Source organism: Fistularia commersonii, chromosome 29 (assembly GCF_037954325.1).
Source record: "Fistularia commersonii isolate RoL2024-O1a breed Wild chromosome 29, RoL_Fcom_v1.0, whole genome shotgun sequence".
NCBI lineage: Eukaryota > Metazoa > Chordata > Actinopteri > Syngnathiformes > Fistulariidae > Fistularia > Fistularia commersonii.
In genome coordinates, this window is record NC_141312.1 from 1,898,392 (window position 1) to 1,919,625 (window position 21,234).

The 21,234-nt window shown below is 47.0% G+C and overlaps 2 protein-coding genes and 1 long non-coding RNA gene across 4 annotated transcripts in view; 1 reads left to right on the forward strand and 2 right to left on the reverse strand.

Moving 5' to 3' along the window:
- The window catches only part of LOC147216591 (uncharacterized), a 92,815-nt gene extending 86,721 nt beyond the window's left edge, over positions 1-6,094 (reverse strand). The window contains exons 1-3 of the long non-coding RNA XR_015109094.1: positions 6,002-6,094; positions 2,495-2,608; positions 2,342-2,404 (exon numbers count right to left, since the gene is read on the reverse strand). This is a non-coding gene — a long non-coding RNA (uncharacterized LOC147216591). The remainder of the gene's footprint in view (positions 1-2,341; positions 2,405-2,494; positions 2,609-6,001) is intronic.
- A 55-nt stretch (positions 6,095-6,149) lies between these two features.
- Positions 6,150-12,737, forward strand: cdc23 (CDC23 (cell division cycle 23, yeast, homolog)). The gene is made up of 16 exons (XM_086177058.1): positions 6,150-6,291; positions 7,306-7,378; positions 7,666-7,803; positions 7,899-7,941; positions 8,028-8,133; positions 8,210-8,342; positions 9,536-9,713; positions 9,785-9,882; positions 10,303-10,384; positions 10,468-10,621; positions 10,695-10,814; positions 10,913-10,988; positions 11,065-11,126; positions 11,211-11,289; positions 11,996-12,115; positions 12,304-12,737. The coding sequence occupies exons 1-16, from the start codon at positions 6,185-6,187 to the stop codon at positions 12,451-12,453; spliced, it is 1,719 nt and encodes a 572-aa protein (XP_086033184.1). The 5' UTR covers positions 6,150-6,184; the 3' UTR covers positions 12,454-12,737.
- Positions 12,464-20,868, reverse strand: kif20a (kinesin family member 20A). Of its 2 annotated transcripts, XM_086177056.1 has the most exons (19): positions 20,699-20,868; positions 18,821-18,994; positions 18,347-18,472; positions 18,110-18,229; positions 17,594-17,732; positions 17,282-17,457; positions 17,029-17,122; positions 16,648-16,860; positions 16,458-16,569; positions 16,295-16,369; positions 16,047-16,187; positions 15,520-15,688; positions 15,265-15,417; positions 15,047-15,186; positions 14,857-14,959; positions 14,549-14,717; positions 14,379-14,470; positions 14,165-14,302; positions 12,464-13,487 (listed from the first exon to the last, which is right to left on the reverse strand). In XM_086177056.1, exons 2-19 carry the CDS (start codon positions 18,986-18,988, stop codon positions 13,095-13,097), a joined length of 2,721 nt encoding a protein of 906 aa, XP_086033182.1. In that variant the 5' UTR covers positions 18,989-18,994; positions 20,699-20,868; the 3' UTR covers positions 12,464-13,094. The 2 variants fall into 2 exon arrangements, with proteins under 2 accessions (XP_086033182.1, XP_086033181.1); XM_086177055.1 differs by having other exon boundaries at positions 17,029-17,457.
- Between the last annotated feature and the right edge of the window lie 366 nt (positions 20,869-21,234).

Sequence of the window (21,234 nt, forward strand, 5' to 3'; positions counted from 1 at the left end):
CATGCATCCACGATACGGACCATTTTGCAAAGTTTGGGGGGCGGCGTTAGAATAAATTCATTTGTTTTCTATAATTTTAAATGGGGAACATTCATTTAAGATACAAAAATAAATAAATAGATACATTTTATATATATACATATATACACTGCTCAAAAAAATAAAGGGAACACTTAAAAAACACATCCTAGATCTAAATGAATGAAATATTTTTATGAAATACTTTGCTCTTTACACAGTTGAATGTGCTGACAACATAATCACACAAAAATGATCAATGGAAATCAAATGTATCAACCCATGGAGGTCTGGATTAGGAATCACACTCAAAATTAAAGTGTAAAAACACACTCCAGGCTGATCCAACTTTGATGTAATGTCCTTAAAACAAGTCAAAATGAATCCGTGTTGCTTCCTGAGTGGACACTATGATTTCACACAAGTGTGATTGACTTGGAGTTACATTGTGTTGTTTAAGTGTTCCCTTTATTTTTTTGAGCAGTATATATATATATATATATGTATATATGTGTGTGTGTGTGTGTGTATGTATAAAATAAAATATATAAAACAAAATAATAATAAATAAAAATAAATAAATTAAAAAAAAATCAACATATCAACCCACTTCTGGAATGACTTGTATTTTAATGAACCTATAACAAACAAATGGACAGCATGCGGTTTGCTGATTAGCTTAGCACAACACAACAGCATAACTAGCATCAGCCCATGCACGGATAATTCACACGTTATGTCAGCGTTAAACTCCGACATTAGATAATTAAACTCGCCTTCTGTCATTCACACACAGAAATAAACCAAGGAAAGCAGGTGAACATAAAGAAAGATGAAAAATGCTAGCTTTGTCTGGATGGTACACAGGTGTGATGCATTAATAACTCCAATGCATTCAAGGAGCGTAGAATGTATGAGAACTTACCCGTAAACACCAACTGAACTGTATTATTTCAATAAGATAAGATATTTTTTTGATCCCCATGGGGGACGTTTGTTGTCACAGCAGTGCAGCAACAAAAATATCAATAATATGAATATAGATATAAAATAGAAGACACAAATATGAATATAAATATAGATAAGGGAAGGATAAATAATAGGTAACTGACTAAAAAAAAAAAAAAAAAAAAAAAATGAGGGAAAAATTGGATAAGCAGGTAAGCAAGGATAAAATAAAAAATAAGTAGATAATAAAATTAAGGACACGACGTGTGTGAATGAGTGAGGTAGCGGCAGCCCAGATGCAACTTCGGCCGGTCAGAGTTGTAACAGTTAAATACGAAGAAATAGTCGGCTTTCTAACACAAACAGACTGAATCTTAAAAACAAGAAACCAAATCCACGCAAACGTTCACGCCAGACTGAATGTTACCGCCGGTGTGAGCAGATGGAACACTTCTAGGTCTAGATCATGATTAAAAATAATAACTGAATCATCTTTTTATACATTAAGAGGAATTAAAATGCTAAACGCGAAATGAGTTTGAAAGCTGAACCTTGCTACTCTGTGAAGAAACGCTACAAGCCTCCGATTTTATTTTCACACTTGAAGCCCCGTCAGGTGAAGGTGAAGGTCACACCGAGACCAACGTCGGTTCAAACCCGCTTTGCGGTCGATATTTCACCTTTGATTTGATTCTTTCAATCCTCAGATATTCACACGACCGCCGGAACCTCCGGTCACATCCGAAAAAAAAAAAAAGTCACGGCGTTTTAAAGGAGTGGGCGCCTGGTTGCTCGGTCCAAGGCCAAGCCAGGCAGACGGCGCCACCCGTAGGCCGGACGGGGTAAATATGACAGCGCTTCACCACCTTCGCCTGCATTAATCAATGTCTGCACAAAGCCGCTCTCTGCTCGACAATGCGTTAAAGGCCGCCGCGGCTTCAGATCGCATGCAGCCCGGATAACGTACGCGTTCACGCCGGTTTTTCACTGCAAGGACTTACAGCTAAATGTGAGCGCGAAGCGAAAAAACGTATCGCTCGAATGGAGATAAACTTTAAGTCATTCATCACGAATATATATTTTCTTCCTGATCATCATCAGGAGGAGGTCACGATGGGCTGCTGTTAATTAAACGTGCAAAAATATAGTTTCTGTTTGGCGTCCAAACACATGTATATCAGTTGTGTGTGTGTGTGTGGGGTCGGCTCAAAGTGCATTTCGCAGCTGTCGTTGGTGTTTTCGACACCGCACCTGTTGGTTTACGGTTTCAGGGCCGCGTTGGGGAACGCGCGACGGCCCTCGACGCCCTCCCGTGATTTACATCCAGGCTTCGGCGCGGCGTGGACTCCACATTGACGCCATTGTTTGCTCTTACCTTGAAATCCAAACCAAAGCCGTCGTTCTTTCCACGAGTCTCGTCGGCGAATGAGTTCCAGACCTGTGCCGTGAGATGAAACAGGTTTTTTTTTTTAAAGCAAAAGGTGGAATTTAAATGTCGTGCATACAACAGAACGGTCTGTTCTCTTACCGTTGCGGGGAAAAAGCCTCCTGACGCCTCCGACGTTGACTGGCAGAAACATGATGGCTCCGTAAACTCGGCGCCAGCGAAGCAGGGCCGAGTGGGGGAGGCCAGTGGCGGGAGCTGGGCAGGCAATCACAAAATACACATTATTGGTACAAGCGAGGCTCATAATGTTCCTCCGCCATCGGATCTCTGTCGTTATTCCTTAAAAAAAAAAAAAAAAACTGGAGGAAACGGAGATTTTTTTTGATTCCACCCATGCACATGTGAGACGTCGGAGGTTTCCGAAACCATCATCCAAATTCTTGCTTTCCCATTTTGCATTCAAATAAATCAAAATACAGAGTTCATATGTCACCCGGCCCACTTATATGGGTTTATTTATGAAACGACCTGACAATAATAGACGCGACATATCATCCTTGTCCGTTGACGGGTCAAGGCTGTTGATCCCTCGTGAAAATCGTTCATAAAGATTTTATTGCCGTTGAGTTTGGAGCATTAAAATGCTCAATAACTTTGTCGGGGAAAAGTTAACGCGCTCCTGGAAATGTTGGTGGCCGTCCAAGTCGGTAGGCGGTAGCGGTGCGAAAAATAAGACAAGGAGGTGTTCAGAGGGGCAGAACTGCCAGGTTGCAACAATATGCACTATTCTGGACCCATTTTTAATCATAAAGTTACGTTGAATGCCTTCTTCGGTCGGTTAAAGGAACCTGAACTTATTAAAGTTAGGTTCAGTGTAATGTGCAAATGAGTGTCAGGAGAATATCTAACACCAACTTCAAGTGGATCTTTTTTTCTTTTCGGCTATTTTCAGCAAATCAACCACCTTCATCTAACCTTATTCTCTGGATCCTCCTCTCTCACACCAACTAACTTCATATCCTCTCCCATTACGTCCCCATATCTTCTCTTTGGTCTCCTTAAGACCTCCAATTCCAGCACCCGTCTACCAAAATATTCACTATCCCTCCTCTGTCAAAGACCCAACCATCTCAGTCTGGTCACTGTTTCTAATCCATACAGCATCGCTGGTCTCACCACTGTCTCCTCCACCTTTTCTTCATTCTGGCTGATAGTCTTCTATCTCATAGTAACCCTGACGCTTTTCTCCACCCATTCCAACCTCCTTGGACACATTTCTTTACCTCTTTCCCACACTCTCCTTTACTCTGGATTGATGAAATCCTCCATCTTCTTGACGTTCCTCACCCTGTTCCCTGCTCTTGCTATACATCACAATGCCATCTGCAAACATCATGGTCCATGGAGAGTCCTGTTTAACCTCTTCTGTCAGCCTGTCCATCACCACTACAAACAAGAAGGGGATCAGAGCTGATGATCCCTGATGAAGCCCCTTCTCCACCTTGAACGTCTCTGTTACACCCACACCACAGCTGTCTCACAACAAGCATACATGTCCTGCACCAGTCTCACATACTTCTCTGCCACGTCGGACTTCCTCTCCCGGCACCCTGTCATATGCTTTTTCTAGGTCTACAAAAGCACACTGCAGCTCACTCTGACCTTTTCTGTACTTTTGTCTTAGCATTCTCAAATACAGCACAGCTCACCATTGTCTCACAGCTAGCATATATGTCCTCCACTGTCTCAAGTTGATGAGTTTGCATAATGAACATAGCAGTGTTTGTTTTTCTGTCTCGCTTTTTACTTTCAAAACGCTTTCCTTGATATTTATTTAATCACACTGAGGAACTTCTGACTGTGCGCCGTGCATTTGTAATAATATTTTTATAAGATCATTAGCGTCCGTCTTGTTGTGACTGTGAAACGGCGGTGCTCTCAAATGATTCCCTGAAAAACAAATTAATTGCATTACATATGATCCAGAATTATTCAGATGAAATTAAGACATAGAAATGCTCTTGTGTCTGTATGGCGATGGCTGTCTGGTGTATTAATTAGCCGGGAAGATTATTCAGGAATAAACTTTAAGGCGGCCAAGTAAAATGCAATGATCTTCTGGATGATTTCAGCGGACCAAAGAAAGCTGCTGCATGTTTGGTGACTGTGTTTGATTCCCTGTCAAATCCGCCCAACCCACTAATGAAGCAGTCAGACCAGTTTGCGGTCAGATGATTCAGAGAGGTGGTGCCGAAATAGATAGCGCCAAGATACTCGCGGGCTCACAGAATGAACTTGAAATGCGTATTGTAAGGTCAGCAGGATGATTTTTAATGTGGAAGTCACGCTATTGTTATGCAAACTCTCTCCGCGCCTGGTGATGCATCGGCATTCATGATGAGGAAATGGAGGTTTGCTGCACCTGCTGGAAAAAATAAACAACCCAGACAATAATCTGAGCTGTAGTGTACCTATAGTCTGCAGCAAAGTAACAGCTACATTTCAAGTAGCTCGGTGAAATTGTGTCCAGATCACAATGGGCATCCCTGCGCTTTGCTCCGCTTCGGTTCGAGGCAATTATTCCGACTCTGATCCCGTCGGGTATAAACTGAAAAAGTCAGGGATAACCACGCTCTGAAGCTGGGTTAAGCCTCGGGCTAATGGTGGGAATATCACGTATTTGAAGTTCTGAGAGGAAAATGGCTAAAGACTAACTGAGCCGTAATCCCCGTGCTACTCGAGATCTCCACCAAATGATATATATGGAGAGAGTAAAAAGTCCCTGGCGGTGTTATCAAGTCTTCAGTTAGGATGTGACTGCAAGCAAGGAGAGCTTGTGCACTCGGTTATTCTACGCAATGAATAATAGTTCAATTGTGAATTTGAATTAAAATGTGCGCCAGCACTGAGCTACACTACATAAGGCAAATACATTTGCTGTGAGGCTCCTCTTATATGCATGTATGGTTAGGAGATATTCAATTGGTATAAAAGCTCAAGACAAATCAACAAAAAACACACACACATATATATATATATATATATATATATGTATATATATGAAGATTCTAGAGAATTAGCAGAGCAAATGTATTTATTTCCCTAAGGCCTGGAAATCTCTTGGAAGTGATTATTGCTTGCATTTGAACTCTAATGATGAGTTTTAATGTTGTGATCACCCACAATCTATATTGATAAAATAAGTGTAACTGAAAAATGATAATGAGCCAACTGTTGGCTGTTTAATTTCCAAATATTTTTCTTTTATTTTACAAACTGGCATCACCAAATTGTTATTTAATGCCCTGATGATTAAGGCTTGAAATAAACAAATTTGTTTATTCTTCCACCACCAATGACGAAACTGTTGTCATTGTTATTATTTGCATGCAAAGTGAATCAAATGGGAGTCTAGAGATTTAAAAAGTACGAGCACCGTGTCTGACTGCAGTGTGGAAAGTGGAAAAACAACACATTAAAAAAAAGACAAAAGCAGCAGAGTGAATACAAAAATGCAATTCATAAAAAGGATTGGAGTGACTGAGGTGACTGTGCAGATCAGTAAAAAAATCATTTTTCTAGCAGTGCATGGGTGTTTCCTCCCCGACACCGCATAAAACGACGTGGACAGGAGAAAAATCCGTGTACCTGTGCAGCTCAGAGGGCAACAAAACACCGGGAAACCCTGGAAACACTGCTCCTCGGCGAACCCGGAAGAGTAGCGTATCAGGAGGTCTCCACTTCCGCCTTAAAGAGGAAGTGACGTAACACTGGTGGCCGGGACCACGGCTTCGAAAGTCCAATAGCGGTCCCTCCGGGTGAAATACGAAAATGGCGGCTCTCAGCAGTGAGTTTGGAGACCTGGTGCAAATCAAGAAACAGCTAATATCGGTGATATCGCTTTGCAAAGAAAGAGGACTTTTACACAGCGCCAAGTGGTGAGTCCGACTATTATTTCTGTGCCGTTCGCTTATTTCTTTTTCCGCCTTTTAGCTGAGTTATCCGTTCACTAGGCGTTGCTGCTAATTTGCAGTTAGCTACGTTAGCAGTGCTATTGACAAGTGTCATTTAACACAAAGCACTGCTATTTTTTTGCCGAATACTTTGTTTAACGTGCGATCTTCGTCGGATCCAACGCGAATATTTGTGAGGCCAATTTTTGTCCTTTGCTCATCGGACACAAGTGTTTCGGGGAGACTTCAAGACAAGCACTGTTAACTGGCTTCATGATAATAAAGGAGACTAGACACTGATGGCAAAGCTTGTTTCTGCACGTCTCTGATAGCTTATTTGATTTAATCTTTGATGCAGTAAGCAGTAATGTAAACTTTCACCTAAATCCCATTCCCGATAACATTGTCACAACACTTCTGTGACAAATTATTTATAATTTTTTGTACTTTCACACTGTGGGTGTTCAAGTAACGCTGTTTCAGTGCTCTGTATGTGTGAACGCATGGTAGTATCGACATTTAAGTTGACTTTGACTGTCTCTCATGACGTATTGGAGGCAAATTAAGGATGTGAGCGACTACGACTAATGCGCGATGATTATGATGTTGAGATACTGGTCAGAGAGTCTCTGAACCTGCAGCTCTTGTGAGACCGTCCTATTCTGCAGCAATACCTACCAAGAGCAGCAGATCGGTGAAGCGGCCGTGGATGTCTGGTGCTCATCGATGTTTGCTGAGATCTGATCGAACAGAAGAGTATCTGGGGTTCGAACGGTGACAACATTGATGGCCGTTCTAATATAGTGAAGTCAGTGTTTGTTGGAGATTCTGGACAAATGAATCCACCACTGAACTTGCAGGACCTGCTGCTCGCATCATGATACCAAGACTGACCTGTGTTTATTGCTGTTATCCTCATTTCATTAAAAAAAAAAAAAAAAAAAGAATCCTTGGGCTGTAAAATGAGAATTGCTATTATATTTGTGTTTGCACTTGCAGGGCCTCTGAGCTGGCATTTGCTTTGGACCCTCTTCCCAAGGGTGAATTACCCCCGTCACAGTCCTTCACTGAGGTTTGCACAATGTTTGTTTTTTTTCATTGTTTTCCTCTCAGGCAACCAAACGAAGACAATGCTGTCTAACTTCTTTCCAGTTCCACGCTTTAGAAAGCTTTTCTATCATAATTCTGTCAAACTTATCACATGTGCATCTACAAGCGCAAGCAGTTCCACCGCTGACAGCTTCAAACGTGTAATCACCTACTTCTCAGATTTTTTTTGTTTAACGCAGACGCAGTGACGAAACTGCTATGAAATGGCGACTCATCAGAATCACTCAGACTTGTCTGTCTGTAAAACAGGAAGATGCACAAGACCTTGATGCTCTCACGCTGGCCAAGTCCTACTTCGATCTGAAGGAGTACGACCGCGCCGCCTACTTCCTGAAGGGCTGCTGCAGTCAGAAGGCTTATTTCCTGTACATGTATTCCCGTTACCTGGTGAGACTCTCTAGATTTCTTGCACGTCTGATTTTCCTCTGGAAGTGGAAGGTTCGTCGCTGAAATGTTCAGAGCGTGTCGGTCTCTGTCCGCAGTCAGGCGAGAAGAAGAAGGACGATGAGACGGTGGACAGCCTGGGTGAGGACGACATCTCTTCGCATCTACTGCGCGGAGCTCAGAGCACTTTTCTGACGTTGGAAGACTTTGTGTTGTGATGTTTGCAGGTCCCCTGGAGAAAGGCCAGGTGCGCAATGAAGCCCTGCGAGAACTGAGGGTGGAGCTCAGTAAAAAGCACAGCGTAGGAGAGCTGGATGGCTTCACTTTGTATCTGTAAGAACTTCCCTCTTTGCATCTGATCGCACAAAACGGGCCGCACATCTAGAGTGTGTGTCTCTACGTAAAACAGGTATGGGGTTGTGCTACGGAAGCTGGATCTGCTGAAGGAGGCGGTGGATGTTTTCGTCGAGGCAATTCACGCCCTTCCTCTCCACTGGGGCGCCTGGCTGGAGCTCAGCAACCTCGTCACGAATATCGAAATGGTAACGAAGCCGGCGTTCGTGTAGATAAAGAATTGCACCGTGGCATTTCCTTCTTTCCTCCACACTTCCGGGTCCAGGGTGACGTTTCCCCTGCAGGGAGTGGATGCCGCATTCATCCAGCGGCTCCCAAATATCTCCTTCCCCAAATCTTGCTGGATTTATTTTTGCTTCAACGATTGTTCACTTTGTTGAGATTTCTTGAATTTTTTGGGGTATTGGGGTGAAGTTGGGGAACCCTGGGAAACCCACGCAGACATGTTGAGAACATGCAGACTCCACACAGAAAGGCATCTAACCAAGGATCTTCTTGACGCGAAGCAGGGGCGCTAACAGCTGCACCACTAAAATACAACATTTCTTGCCACTTTCCTAAAATTTCATTTTCCTCTAATCTAATTTATTCTGTTTTTTCTTTTTTTTTTGACATGCAGAAAACCCCACACGACCAACACACACACACACCAGTGAAACTTAACACAGATATCCTCAAACCAAACAGACATTTTTGAAAACCAGTCCTTCCCACACTGAAGAAAAGCTTCTTCCAAGGTGTTTTTTGGCAGATGACTCCACAGCAGCGTCTCCCAGTCTGACGCCAGACATTTCCTCTTGTTCCCCTCCGACCCGAGACGCGTCGAGCCGAACTCGGCCTTTAACAGAGAAAACAAAAGCAAGCGGCCCTGCTGGGGGTCACGGAGGGGAATCCTGTGGATCCCGGTGACCCTCTGGGATACAAATCAACAGCAGCAGTCGAAAGGCGGCTCGGCCGCTCTGTCTTCCATGAAGTGAGTGGAAGAGGCCAGCAGTCCTCACAGCCGGGTATTTATCAAGAAGCCAAAGAAGCGATAGCATACAACGGGCTCTCAGCCAGAAGGGGAGCCGAATGTCTTCCTGGCTCCGGCCCGAGCTGCAGTTTTGCCTCCCGTTTTTATCTTATTTTATTTTACGGCTCTCGTTTCAAGGCGTTTGCACCGCAAAGCCATCACGAAGCACATTTTCGTCAGAGTGCAAATGTGCGCTAATTGGCGAAAATGGGCCGGACGAGCCCGAGCCTCAATTGGGTGAGATGAGACGCCGACGTCTCCAGACTAGCCGATACTTGGTGGAACTTATGCGAGGAACTTGTGATTTATGAAGTTCCCTCCGTGCAATATCTGTCCTGATCGTGACGAGGTGTCGGTTTGTCCCCGCAGCTGAAGTCCCTGTCGCTGGCAGATTGCTGGATGAAGGACTTCTTCATGGCCCACATGTACACGGAGCTGCAGATGATCAAGGAGGCGCTGCAGAAATACCAGAGCCTCATCGAGGCCGGCTTCTCCAAAAGCACCTACATCATCTCGCAGATCGCCGTGGCCTACCACAACATCCGAGGTCCGTCCCTCGCCGTTTGTCAAAACCGCGTTCTCTTGAAGGACAACGTGAACCTTCTGGTCTGCTTCTAGATATCGACCAGGCTCTGGCCCTGTTCAACGAGCTACGGGAGCAGGATCCCTACCGCATCGACAACATGGACACCTTCTCCAACCTGCTTTACGTCAAAGTGAGTAGCATTTAATTAATGAGTGACACTGGAGTCCCGCCGACGGCTCGGTGTGCGCGAGCCGATCCGGTGGTTTGGTTTGCAAGGCTGCGAGCTTGTAAAACATTTAAAAAATATTCAGAAGCGCCCGAAGCATCGTCAGGAGGTCTCAGAATACGCACGGACAATCCAATGCCACTTACAAATAACTAGTATCTCCGGACTTTTGTTTTTGCTGAAAATGACCTCCAAAAATATCAAACCGGCAAAGAAAATTGACTTTCTTCATATAAAGTCTCCAATAGTGGACCTTTATGTCCATTTCGTTTAGTTTCCAGATTTGAATTCTTATCAATGTAAAGCCTCGGCCTTTAAGTGGCATCTGAACCGCCGGGATCCGTCACGTCCCGATGAAAAGCCGAAGTGTTTCCCTCGAAACAGAGCATGAAGCCGGAGCTGAGCTACTTGGCCCACAACCTGGTGGAGATCGACAAGTACCGCGTGGAGACGTGCTGCGTCATCGGTGAGTCTGCGTCCTAAATGACCCCGGCGTAAAGTCAGCAAGTGTAGAAATAAAAGTATCCGCACCGCCTGTGTCGCCCCAAGGCAACTACTACAGCTTGCGCTCGCAGCACGAGAAGGCGGCGCTGTACTTCCAGCGGGCGCTCAAACTCAACCCCCGCTGCCTCGGCGCCTGGACCCTCATGGGACACGAGTACATGGAAATGAAGAACACCTCGGCCGCCATCCAGGCGTACAGGTCAGGAGGGTGGAGGATCCACCGAGGCGTCTTCACGTCCTACGGGAACTAAAACATGTCCTCCTCCTTTCAGACACGCCATCGAAGTCAACAAGCGGGACTACCGGGCCTGGTACGGCCTGGGCCAGACCTACGAGATCCTCAAGATGCCCTTCTACTGTTTATACTATTACCGGAAGGCTCACCAGCTCAGGTGCGTACTCGGATGCGAAAGCCGTTTTCTGTTTTTTTTAAGTGAACGCCTGCTGATCAGCCGGCTGTGCCGCCGCCGCCGCCGCCGCGCTCCTGCAGGCCCAATGATTCGCGCATGCTGGTGGCGCTGGGGGAGAGCTACGAGAAACTGTCGCAGCAAGTGGAGGCCAAGAAGGTGAGCGTTCATCTGTCGAGCAGCGATGTGCGTCTTCTCCCCTCCCCGATAAGTCTAATTTCCATCTCCCGCCCAGTGCTACTGGAGGGCCTACTCCGTCGGAGATGTAGAGAAGATGGCTCTGCTCAAACTGGCAAAGTAAGTGCTGGAAAATTTTCCGCCGCCAAACATTTCGTGGCGTTTCCTCCCCCCCCCGAGAGTGAACCCCTGCGTGTCGGACAGGCTTCACGAGCAGCTCAACGAGTTCGACGACGCCGCCCAGTGCTACATGCTCTACATCCAAGACATCTTCTCCTGCGGGGTGAGAAGCTCCGACTCGCTCAAACACACCGACGCTTCTCAGAACAGCTTCAGAAACATCACAAGACACTTTGAAACTTCATTCCAGAAGGCTTGGAGAAGAATTGTGATACAAGTGGATTGACTTTTTTTTTACAGAGAATTTTGAAGTTTTCCAATATTTTCCTAATGTTGCGCTATTTGAGATTCTTTTTTTTTTTTTTTTTCATTCAGTGAATTTCCTGGCCATTCTTACACTCCATTATTTCACAAAAGGAGAACATTCCCCAGTTTACACCCAGATTTCAGTTCATTCAAGTGAATGCAAAAAGAGACGAGCCAAAAATTTCAGCTTTAAAGTGATGGGAGTCATTAGAGCGTGCATCACAAAATCCGACATCAAATTTTATAGCAACTAAAATTGGACACAAATGGATTTGTCCGCTGCACGGCAGCGTCTTGATTTGAAGGATTAACTGCCAAAACCTCACCGATACCCGTGAGTCGAATGTGTCAAAATGCGTAGCCCCTGCAGAGCCGCGTGACATTTTAAGAAAATACAAGCATCGTTAGCACGCCTGGATTGACGGGAGACACCTTTTTCTTTCGAGCCGAGATCTAAAAAACAAATGCATCCAGCGCGGCGGATTGTCAGCAATTATCCAAATACTGAAAGCGTACTGATGCCCCACGTCTTTCCGGTGTTTTTATGTGCACGGAAATATCAGGAACAACTGGAGCACGCCGAGGTGAGCACGGCGCTGAAGTACCTGGGCCAGTACTATTTCAGGAACAAACTCTACGACGAGGCCTCCATCTGCGCTCAGCGCTGCTGCGACCACAACGACGTGAGTGTTCGGGGGGGAAACAAAAAAACCCGGCTTGTGTTCAGCTACTCGGAGCTAAATCACGACTCGAAATAGACGCTGGAATCAAACACAGCAGCGTCGTATGTTCGCTCGTCCTGTATTTCACCCCTCGCGCCTTCAAGTTGCTAAGGAACACTGACGTTTTCCCACCGCCGCTCTGTTTTTAGGCTCGGGAAGAAGGCAAGGCTCTGCTGAGGCAGATCTCCCAGGTGAGGGATCAGCTCGAGACGCCGTCGGCGGATCTGTTCGCGCCGCTCACCAACAACACGCCGGTCAGGAGGGTTTCTCCCCTTAACCTGATCGCCTTCACGCCGTGACGCTTTCCAGTTTGTTTTTTTTTTCCACATGCTGGATGAAATGTAAAGTTGCATCAAACGTCAGAAACGTTCAGTGGACGTTAATTTGCATATTTAATACATGTGCAGGTTTTGTACAACGCAGTGCCAGATCAGTTGTGTTAAAAAGCACAGACACAGATCTTTCAGAGCACAAACAGTTGGTGCGTTAAAGGAAAAACAATTTACACTCATTTTAACTAGTATTTGCATATTTCCCACTCCGTTCAAGCTGTATATATGTAAATAAAGCATTCCAGCTAAGTAACGATGACCAATGTATTCTTTTACGTCCCATGGTGTTAATGTAGTACAGGAAAAGCACTCGATTTACAGGTGTGCGGGTGATATTTTTTTTTCCCAATAAAGGAATAAAATGCCCTTAAATAGAAATAGATAAGAAATATAGGTGTTGTTTATACAAAAATAGTGAATGCATATAAAAGCAAAGATTACAATCTCGCTATTGGCAGCATGTATCTGAAGGTCCTTAGTTTAACAATATGAACCTTTCAAAACAGGAACTGATCTACTGGCATTAACCGATAATATTTGGTAGGACATGAGTGACGGTGAATATACACACACACACGTGTAGAGTTTGGCATACAAAGAGCAGCGCCTCAGTACTTCCCCCTGAGGGTGCGAGGGGTGGGGACGGGGCTCGCCATCGGAGAATGCTGCCGCGAGCGCAAGATCTGCGAGTAGGGTGTAGCGTTAGCTTCCTGCACGGGTGCGGTGCGGGTGTTGGCTTTCCGCGTCGGGGTGCACGACGGGAAGAGGGAATGGAAAAAGGGGCGTTTGTGAGGGGGCCGGTTCTCGGCGTCACCTCGTGCGGCGGCGGCGGCGGCTCCGCAGCCCCTCTTCTTGCAGGAGCCGGGCGTGGTCGGGGCGGCGAAGCCCAGGCGGGGCAGCTGAGGCTGGCCGGCCTGGGTCTGAGCCAGGGTCTCCGCTTTCCGCCTCAAATCGGCTTTGACCAGCGTCAGGCCGTTCTGGAGCTCCACCAGGATCTGGTCCTGAGAAGGAGTCGGTCAAGAGGGTTAGACCAGAACGCAGTGGAGGAGTGGAGCGAGGGAGGGAGCGAGGGAGGGAAAGGTATCAGACCCACGCACACCCCCGGAAATCACCCGGTGCAGATGTTAATTCAAAAAACAAAAAGCAAAACGGATTTAGTTTCCAAGCTGGTTGTGCGGTGAAAGGGTTAGTGCAGAGGGAGAGAGAAAAGATCATATTTAGATTTGCAAGTTTCGCAACAATGTAAACATTAGAAAGCTGCAATCGCAACGACATTTGAGAAATAAAACTCAAAAAACAAATAGAAATCATTTTGAATGTATTTACTCGAACTCCATATTGTCGATTTTATGCAAGTTTATTTTCACTCAGTGCCCTGTGTAATAGCCCCTATTATCTATGGGGAGAAAAAAGCTCCTGTAACTGTTCCCCCGCGGCTTCTTTATATTTAAATGTTATATTTTACGATGAATTTTATTTATAAAATATCCATAAAAATATTTTGAAAAAAATTAAACATTTTATTTCATAGCCATTGAAGGCCATTGTAGTGTGTCATATCAATCCATAAATGAATGACTAAAAAATGAATTATCATACCATGGCTTGGCATATTTCATCTAAATGTTCCCAGGGCTTCCTTTCATGCGAGAGACATCCGTGTGAAAAGCACCCGCACCTGTTTGAGCAGCGTCTCGTCCGCGGCCGCCAGCGCCTGCCGCAGCCTCTCCCCTCCCGTGTTGCGGCAGCAGGCCCGCTCCCCGGACTGCAGGTCGCCGCCGAGCCTCTGCAGGTCCAGCCGCAGCTGCCGCAGGTTCTGTGGAGGCAGAATAGATGAGCGCGACGCCGTGGCGGGAAAAGCCGCGGGGCGGAGGTAGCGAGCGGCCGCTGACCCGCTGGCCGTCCTCCAGCTTGCGGTTGACGGCGCCGGTGAGGCAGCCCGACGCTCCCGGGACTTCCATCTGCGTCTTCAGGTGTGACAGCTCTGTGGAGAAGAGCGGCGGTGGACCGTGAGACGGAGGGGACGGAGGCTAATCGGCCAGCGCCGCGGGCAGAGGAGCACCTTGGGTTTTGGCGAGGAGCTCGGCGCGGCACTGGTCCAGTTCCTCCTGCAGTTTGGAGACTTTGCTCTGAACGGACAGGCGCGCAGAGCGCCGCGGCTCAGACGCGACCGGGGAGTCGCTCCGCCCTTCCAGGGCGACCTTCAGGGCCTCGATCTCTTGGTCGCGGTCCTGAAAGGGTGAACACGAGAAACGGCGGGACTGAGAAACAGCTCGAAGGGAACATTTGTTTAAATCAGGTCAATCGGCGCTTTGTTCCCCGAGCGCAGCAGACCTCCATGGGACAAATCCCGCCGCCTTCATTTCTCACCTCTAGCTCCTGGCGGTAGAAGTTCTTCAGGTGCTTCTGCAGGTTGCTTATCTTGTCCTCGTATCGGCCCTCGATCAGAGCCGACTCCTTCTCCAAGGTCTCGCTGAAGGGGGCAGCCGTTTGTCTCAGATTAACCCTCCGCAGCCTCTGAAGGTGTGAAGTTGTGATTGTCCCGCCGAGGTCCACGCACCTGAACCCGCTTTGTATTCCGGCGATGACCTCCATCATCTCGGCCACCACCTGCTCCCTCACGTTGGCCTCCAGGGCTTCCTTCTCCTCGCGCTGCCGCTTCACTTCCCTCTTCAGGATGTCGATGGCCTGCAGCAGAGACTGAGCACAGGCGGTCGGGTGTTGGCGGCGCGTCGACCTTCACGATTGTCCATCTCGCGCGGCGGCAGAGGAGACTACCTCGGTGTCCAACATGGTGATGTCTCCCTCCTCGTCGTCGCTCTCGTCCTCCTCCTCTTCGATTACTGAGCTCTCGTTGCCGTGTCCCGAGGGCTCGCGCAGGAGAGACAGGATGTAGGCCACCCTGGTTTTGGTGGAGGGGCCGTGGACGAGCTGGGAGGAGATGAGGAAGTGTTTCACTCGTCTGGTCCCACCAGGACAGGTCCCGCTAACACCTGAGCGACGCTCGACGCAAAGCGGAGAAGGTCCTCTCACCTGTGATGCGATGGCTGAGAATTTGAGCGCCTGCAGGGTTTCGTCGTAGATGGAGGCACACTGGTTGATGTTGACCACCATGCTGGAGGTCCCTCGTCCGCAGAAGAAGCCCTGCAGCACCCGGGTCAGTTTGCTGTCCCTAAAGGGGACCACCTGAGGGGGTCGGGACCTGCGGGGCGAGGAAGCAGCAACGATGACACCCACAGATGTGGGACCTGCTCTGTAGTTTCTCTTCATATCGTTTTCATAAAAGTCCATGACGGTTTGGTTATTAAAGTTTCTTATTCTAGCACAGCAGGGGGGGATGTTTTTCATATCTTCTGTTCAATCTGGGCCGGATCCGCTCCGAGATGCCGCATTTTCCAGACAGCGTTTCGCCATTTCACCCAGAAATAGCTCTTTCAAGCCTTAAAATAAAACTAATCAAAGCGCTTCGTTTCTACTTATTGGATTTTTCCGTTGCTGCACAGCGACAAAGCTAAAATTGACCTCTGACTATCGGTTTCCTCTCCATGTCAAACACGTACTTGTTCTGGTTGTGCCTCAGGGCGGCGATGCAGCGTCCCAGGGTCAGGAGGGAGGTGTTGATGTTGTTGGCCTCCTTCATCCGCTCGTCATTCCGCTGCTCTTTGCAGCGCTCCGAGCCGGCGAGGTCACACACGGTCAGCCTGGAGGGGGGAGGATGTCGACGCACATTTTTTTTTTTAATTTATGTTTTTTTAAATCACAGCACGGCCTCGAACTGAAAACGAGGAGCCGGAGCCGGCAGACTCACTCGCTGATGTGCATGTTCTGGCCGGAATCCGCGTCCGGGTGGATGTGGAGGACACGGATGGAGAAAATACTGTGGCTGAGAAGCAAATGAATACACAGAACTGTAAATGCGTGGCGGCTAATAAGCCTTGTTTTTACTTTATAGGCAGTGGTGTTAGTCCTACCTGCGGCTGGAGTTCTGGTTGAGGTGGGTGCTGGCAAAGCTCTGGTTACGCCGTCCGACCCTCAGAACCTTCCAGGCCTCCTCGGCACTTCGCACCTGGATCCAGGTGAGGTCTGACAGCCCCACAAATTTATTACCATGCCTTTGCTGATTTCACCACGAAACAATTTTTTGCGGTTTGAGCAGCTCACCTTTCACGTACGGGTTGCCCTGCCTGTCGTCGCTGAGCCGCAAGGTGACCCTCTTCCTGGGCTGCATGGAGGGCGCCGCGTCCAGAAGGTCATACAGGAACTCGTTGTAGATCTCGTAGAAGGACACCCAGATGGAGAACTGCACCCCGTCCCCCAGGTCGCCGCCCCCGCTGTGAGACAGGCTGTCCGGCTCCAGGCAAACACTGTCCGTTTCTGCAAGGGAGACATCGAGAATGGCCAGACTCAGCCCCGTCAGTCCGCACCCAGCAGTGTCGGAGATCAAAATCCAGTAGTTACGATGCTCAATTCCATGTAAAAAGTGACATTTGTGCTTCATTTGGGAGTTTCTGTCCCGTGGGACATCCTAATAATCCTCCTCACCCTCCAGCTGCGCGGCAATGTTACTCATCGAGGACAGGCTGCCAACGCCGCTGTCCCAGATCGTAGTCGTGCCGGCTCGACGGAAACTTTCATCCTGCGACAGACAATAGGAGAAGAGGAGGCGCGGATTTATGTCAAACGAAACACTGATTCTCCAGCGCTTTGGTTTATTGCTTTTAAAGCAGCGGACTCTGAATTTAAACAACAATCCTAGAAAAGGCTGTGAGGAGACATTACTCCTGATCTTGTTTACCTCTTTGAGCAGGGAGTTTCTACGGATTTCCTCTGCTTTGACCTCGCAGGGGTCCAGATGTCTCACGTCCTGGTAAAGGACCGGCTTCAGGTCCACGGCTCCGTAAAGGCGGCCCTGCAGCTTTCTGAAGAGCGACGCCAGAACCCGGGGCAGGAGGCCCGCCTCGCGGCCAGACCCTGCAAGGCAAACGTGAGTTTATTTTACCTCCTTGCTTGAAACGATGCGGGTGAGCAGAAATCTTCACGTGGTCCGAAAGCCGCCGGCACAATTCGAATACTTCCACTCTTTCCTATAGAAAAGGCAGGATCTTACCCTGAATTGTGTAGGTCTTCCCAGAGTTGGTGACGCCGTAGGTGTAGAGGAGTCTGTTCTCGCCATGGAGAACGTCTTGGACCATGTTCTTCACGGCGCACTCATAAAACTGCTGCTGGGTTGTTTCTGGCCCACAGATCTTAAACAAAAGACAATATGAGACCATTTCCAAACTGAATGATCAGCAACCATTTACTGCAAATGCCATTTATTACTCTTGACTCGTGGATATTTTTAGTAGGTCAAATGTTTTCAGCTTTGTGGGAGATTGACAGGAGGAAATAGCCAGTTGGATCAACTTTAGAACTCGGCCTCGAAATTGTTAAATGAGGCAAAATAAATTGTGCAATAATCAGCACAAAATCACATAAAGCATTAGGAAAAAATTCACAAGACACGCAGTCACTCTGCTAAATTTGTTTATTTCTGTTATTGCTGCATATCAACAATGAGAAACTGTTCTCTAATCCGCAACAGTGACTCGTGAGTACATTTTTAAGAACGCGCACACCTTACCTTTGAGAAGGTGAACTTGTGCAAGCTCTGGGAGACGCCTCTCTCCGCAGCCCTCATGTTCTGGGAGCTCTTGGGAGCTTTCAGCAACAGAGTCTCCTCGTCCTGAACAGACACGCAGCCCTGGAGCGGGAGCAGAGCGCACCGCGAAGGTTAGCTGGAGGGAGAGGAAAACAACAACCACCACCACCACCACCGACACCACTTCTGGAAACCTGGCACCGCCATCGAGGTCCAGACCTGTTCTTCTCCTTTCGTTCTCTCGGCCTCTGTGAGCGGACGGATGCGAAGGTAAACCTTGACCCTTTCGCTGCTTCCTTCATCGCCGCTGCCTTGTCTCTCTGCCACGGGGTTCGCGGATAATTTCTGGAGATGTGAATTAAAAACACGATGTCTTTTTATTGCTTAAAATAAATTATTTAGCAGGGAAATTTGGTTGTTTTTGAAAAACAAATCAGCGCTTGGCCTTGGTCTGGAGAATTCGGATGAATAGCGATGGCCATTTTTCCGTGACTTTTCAACAACTCGGAAATAAAATGCGTATTTCCGAAAACACAATAGATTTTAAAAGAATAATTAGTTGAATTTAATGATCACCAGAAGTCCTCTTCTGGAAGGAATATTAAAACCAAAAAATTACAGATACATCTTGCTGCAAAAATTCACCTGGAAAGGAATTCTCCACGTGTTCTTTTCTGAACATCCTGCTCTCACCTGTCTCGCGGTGGACGTCCCGACATCCATGCCCGGGGAGATCACGGAGATCTCAGGGAGACGGGGCCGACCAGAGCCCCCGTGCTCCGCCGCTGTCGACTCGAACACGCCCATCTCCTCCTCTTCGTCGAAGGCACATCCGTACGGGGAGGACAAAGACGCCGCCATGTTTCCCTGTTGCGAGGAAACATTCTTGAAATCTCTGGGGTTTTAAGTCTTCCGATGACCGACGGGTATTTCGTGGAGAGCTGAGGCTCAATTAGACATGGAAGTCAACTGGAAAAATTCAACAGTGTGTATCAACAATGCATAAAATTCAAGGATTCAGTGTTAATCGCCGTATACACACTGAGGAAAAGTGCTTCCCTTCTTCTCCTTTCGGCTTTTCCCTTCAGGGGTCGCCACAGCGAATCAACTTTCTCCATCTAACCCTATTCTCCGCATTCTCCTCTCTCACAACAACTACCTTCATATCCTCTCTCACTACGTCCATAAATCTTCTCTTTGGTCTTCCTCGAGACCTCTTGCCTGGCAGCTCCAATTCCAGCATCCGTCTACCAATATTTTCGCTATCCCTCCTCTGTCCATGACCCAACCATCTCAGTCTGGCTTCTCTGACCTTCTCTCCAAAACATCTGCCGTTCCTCTGATAGACTCATTCCTGATCCTCTCCATCCTGGTCACTCCCAAAGAGAACCTCAACATCTTCATCTCTGCAACCTCTAGTTCTGCCTGCTGTCTTTTGGTCATTGGAACAGTTTCTAGTCCATACATTATCGCTGGTCTCACCACTGTCTTGTACACCTTTCCTTTTATTCTGGCCGATAGTCTGCTATCACATAGTTCCCCTTGACACTTTTCTCCACCCATTCCAACCTGCTTGGCCCGTCTCTTCACCTCTTTTCCACACTCTCCATTGCTCTGGACTATTGATCCCAAGTACCTGAAATCCTCCAGCTTCTTGATCTGTGCTTTCCTGCACAATACTTTGCTGTGAGCAGTGAGTGTTAGATAGTTTAACAACACAGAGGGGACATGGGTGGCTGAGGAAGGACAAAAAAAACATGTACTTTACAGTAAAGAGATGTTACAGATTACCCCAACAAAGCAATTGAAGGTGACAAATCAATTGTTTCAACCTCCCTGCGAGCAGGAGATGAATGCAAAACAAATGAGTTCAGTACTGTTGCCGGGTTGGATACAGCATTAACCAGAGCATTCATGATTAGTCAATGAAAGCTCTCGTAAACAGTCATGAGGTTGTATTTCCCCCAGCTGGCTGCTCGCTGGGAAAGCTCAAGGAATGAGGGTGTGTCGGAGCAGGCTGAGAATTCACTAAGCCATTCAAATCCAGACTGCTTGCGGGGAGAGGGAGGGAAATGTATATCTAGGATGATAAAAACCACTCGAACAGGTTTGGTTTTGGTGCGGATGGGTTGTTTTTAAAAGGGATATGTGGAGAAATAACACCCTACATGAATTCATTTGATATTTAACGAATGCATGTTTTCTGGGTGAAGGGAATATTTTCAAGTGGAATCACAGCACGTTCGTCCTGAATGCAACAACATTCCGGAGTTTATCACTTGACAAACAAATAATATGAATAAAAGAAAGATGAACTTTCCCAATAAGCCGTGGATTAGCCTCAGGTGTTGTAGTCTCCAAGATAAAAATAAAAAAAACACACGAAAGGTGCTGTTTTGGTGTTTTCTTGAAAATAAAACAAGTTTGTATTCGTTCAATCGTCGTTTAACACTATATTTGGTGATAAATTTATGATTTTACAATTATTTTTTTAACACCGAGGGTGTTTTTCTGCCCGTTTACCTGCGAGGAAAAACGTTCAAAACACTACGAAAATTACAGTGAACTTACCCCGGTTGGCTAAAGTGAAGACCGCCCGGTCGCCAGTTACTGATCTAGCTTTACTTTTCAACACGTAAATAATAAACTAACGACTTTACACTAGAGTTACTTTAAAAAAGAAAACAAAATAATTAAAAATTCTACGTGTTTTATTTCCGACTTCTGCTCCCGTCCGCTTCGACCTCGGCGGTTGTTTAAGCTAGCTACGTTCCCTTTTTTGAACCGCGCGCTTCGCCCGCAGCGATTGGCTAAAGGGCAAAGCGTCCCGCCTCCTGATTGGCTGACCTGAACCTGAGGTGCGCCGTGTAAACGTTCCTGCTCAAACGTGGACATGACGCCGGTGTTCCGTGTTCTCTTCAAGGTAATTATTCAAAAATAATTCAAAAAATTAATAAGAAAGCAGGTAAGAGAAGAAAAAAAGTGTTGAATTAAAATGAATTTAAGACCCATTTATTTAAGACCCATTCCACCATTGGATGTACGATTTTAGTTGCACATAACACTTAAATACAGTGTTACGCTGTATATTGCGGTGGTTGAGTTTT

Excerpts from the sequence above, each read along its gene's own strand:
- cdc23 (XM_086177058.1), top strand. The coding sequence starts at position 6,185 with ATGGCGGCTCTCAGCAGTGAGTTTGGAGACCTGGTGCAAATCAAGAAA. Across the intron at positions 9,714-9,784 it reads GGCCTACCACAACATCCGAG|ATATCGACCAGGCTCTGGCC; the intron begins GTCCGTCCCTCG and ends GTCTGCTTCTAG. Across the intron at positions 10,622-10,694 it reads GCCGCCATCCAGGCGTACAG|ACACGCCATCGAAGTCAACA; the intron begins GTCAGGAGGGTG and ends TCCTCCTTTCAG.
- kif20a (XM_086177055.1), bottom strand. The coding sequence starts at position 18,988 with ATGGCGGCGTCTTTGTCCTCCCCGTACGGATGTGCCTTCGACGAAGAG. Across the intron at positions 16,370-16,457 it reads AACCAGAACTCCAGCCGCAG|CCACAGTATTTTCTCCATCC; the intron begins GTAGGACTAACA and ends TTTGCTTCTCAG. Across the intron at positions 13,488-14,164 it reads ACGAGACGCTGCTCAAACAG|GACCAGATCCTGGTGGAGCT; the intron begins GTGCGGGTGCTT and ends ACTCCTTCTCAG.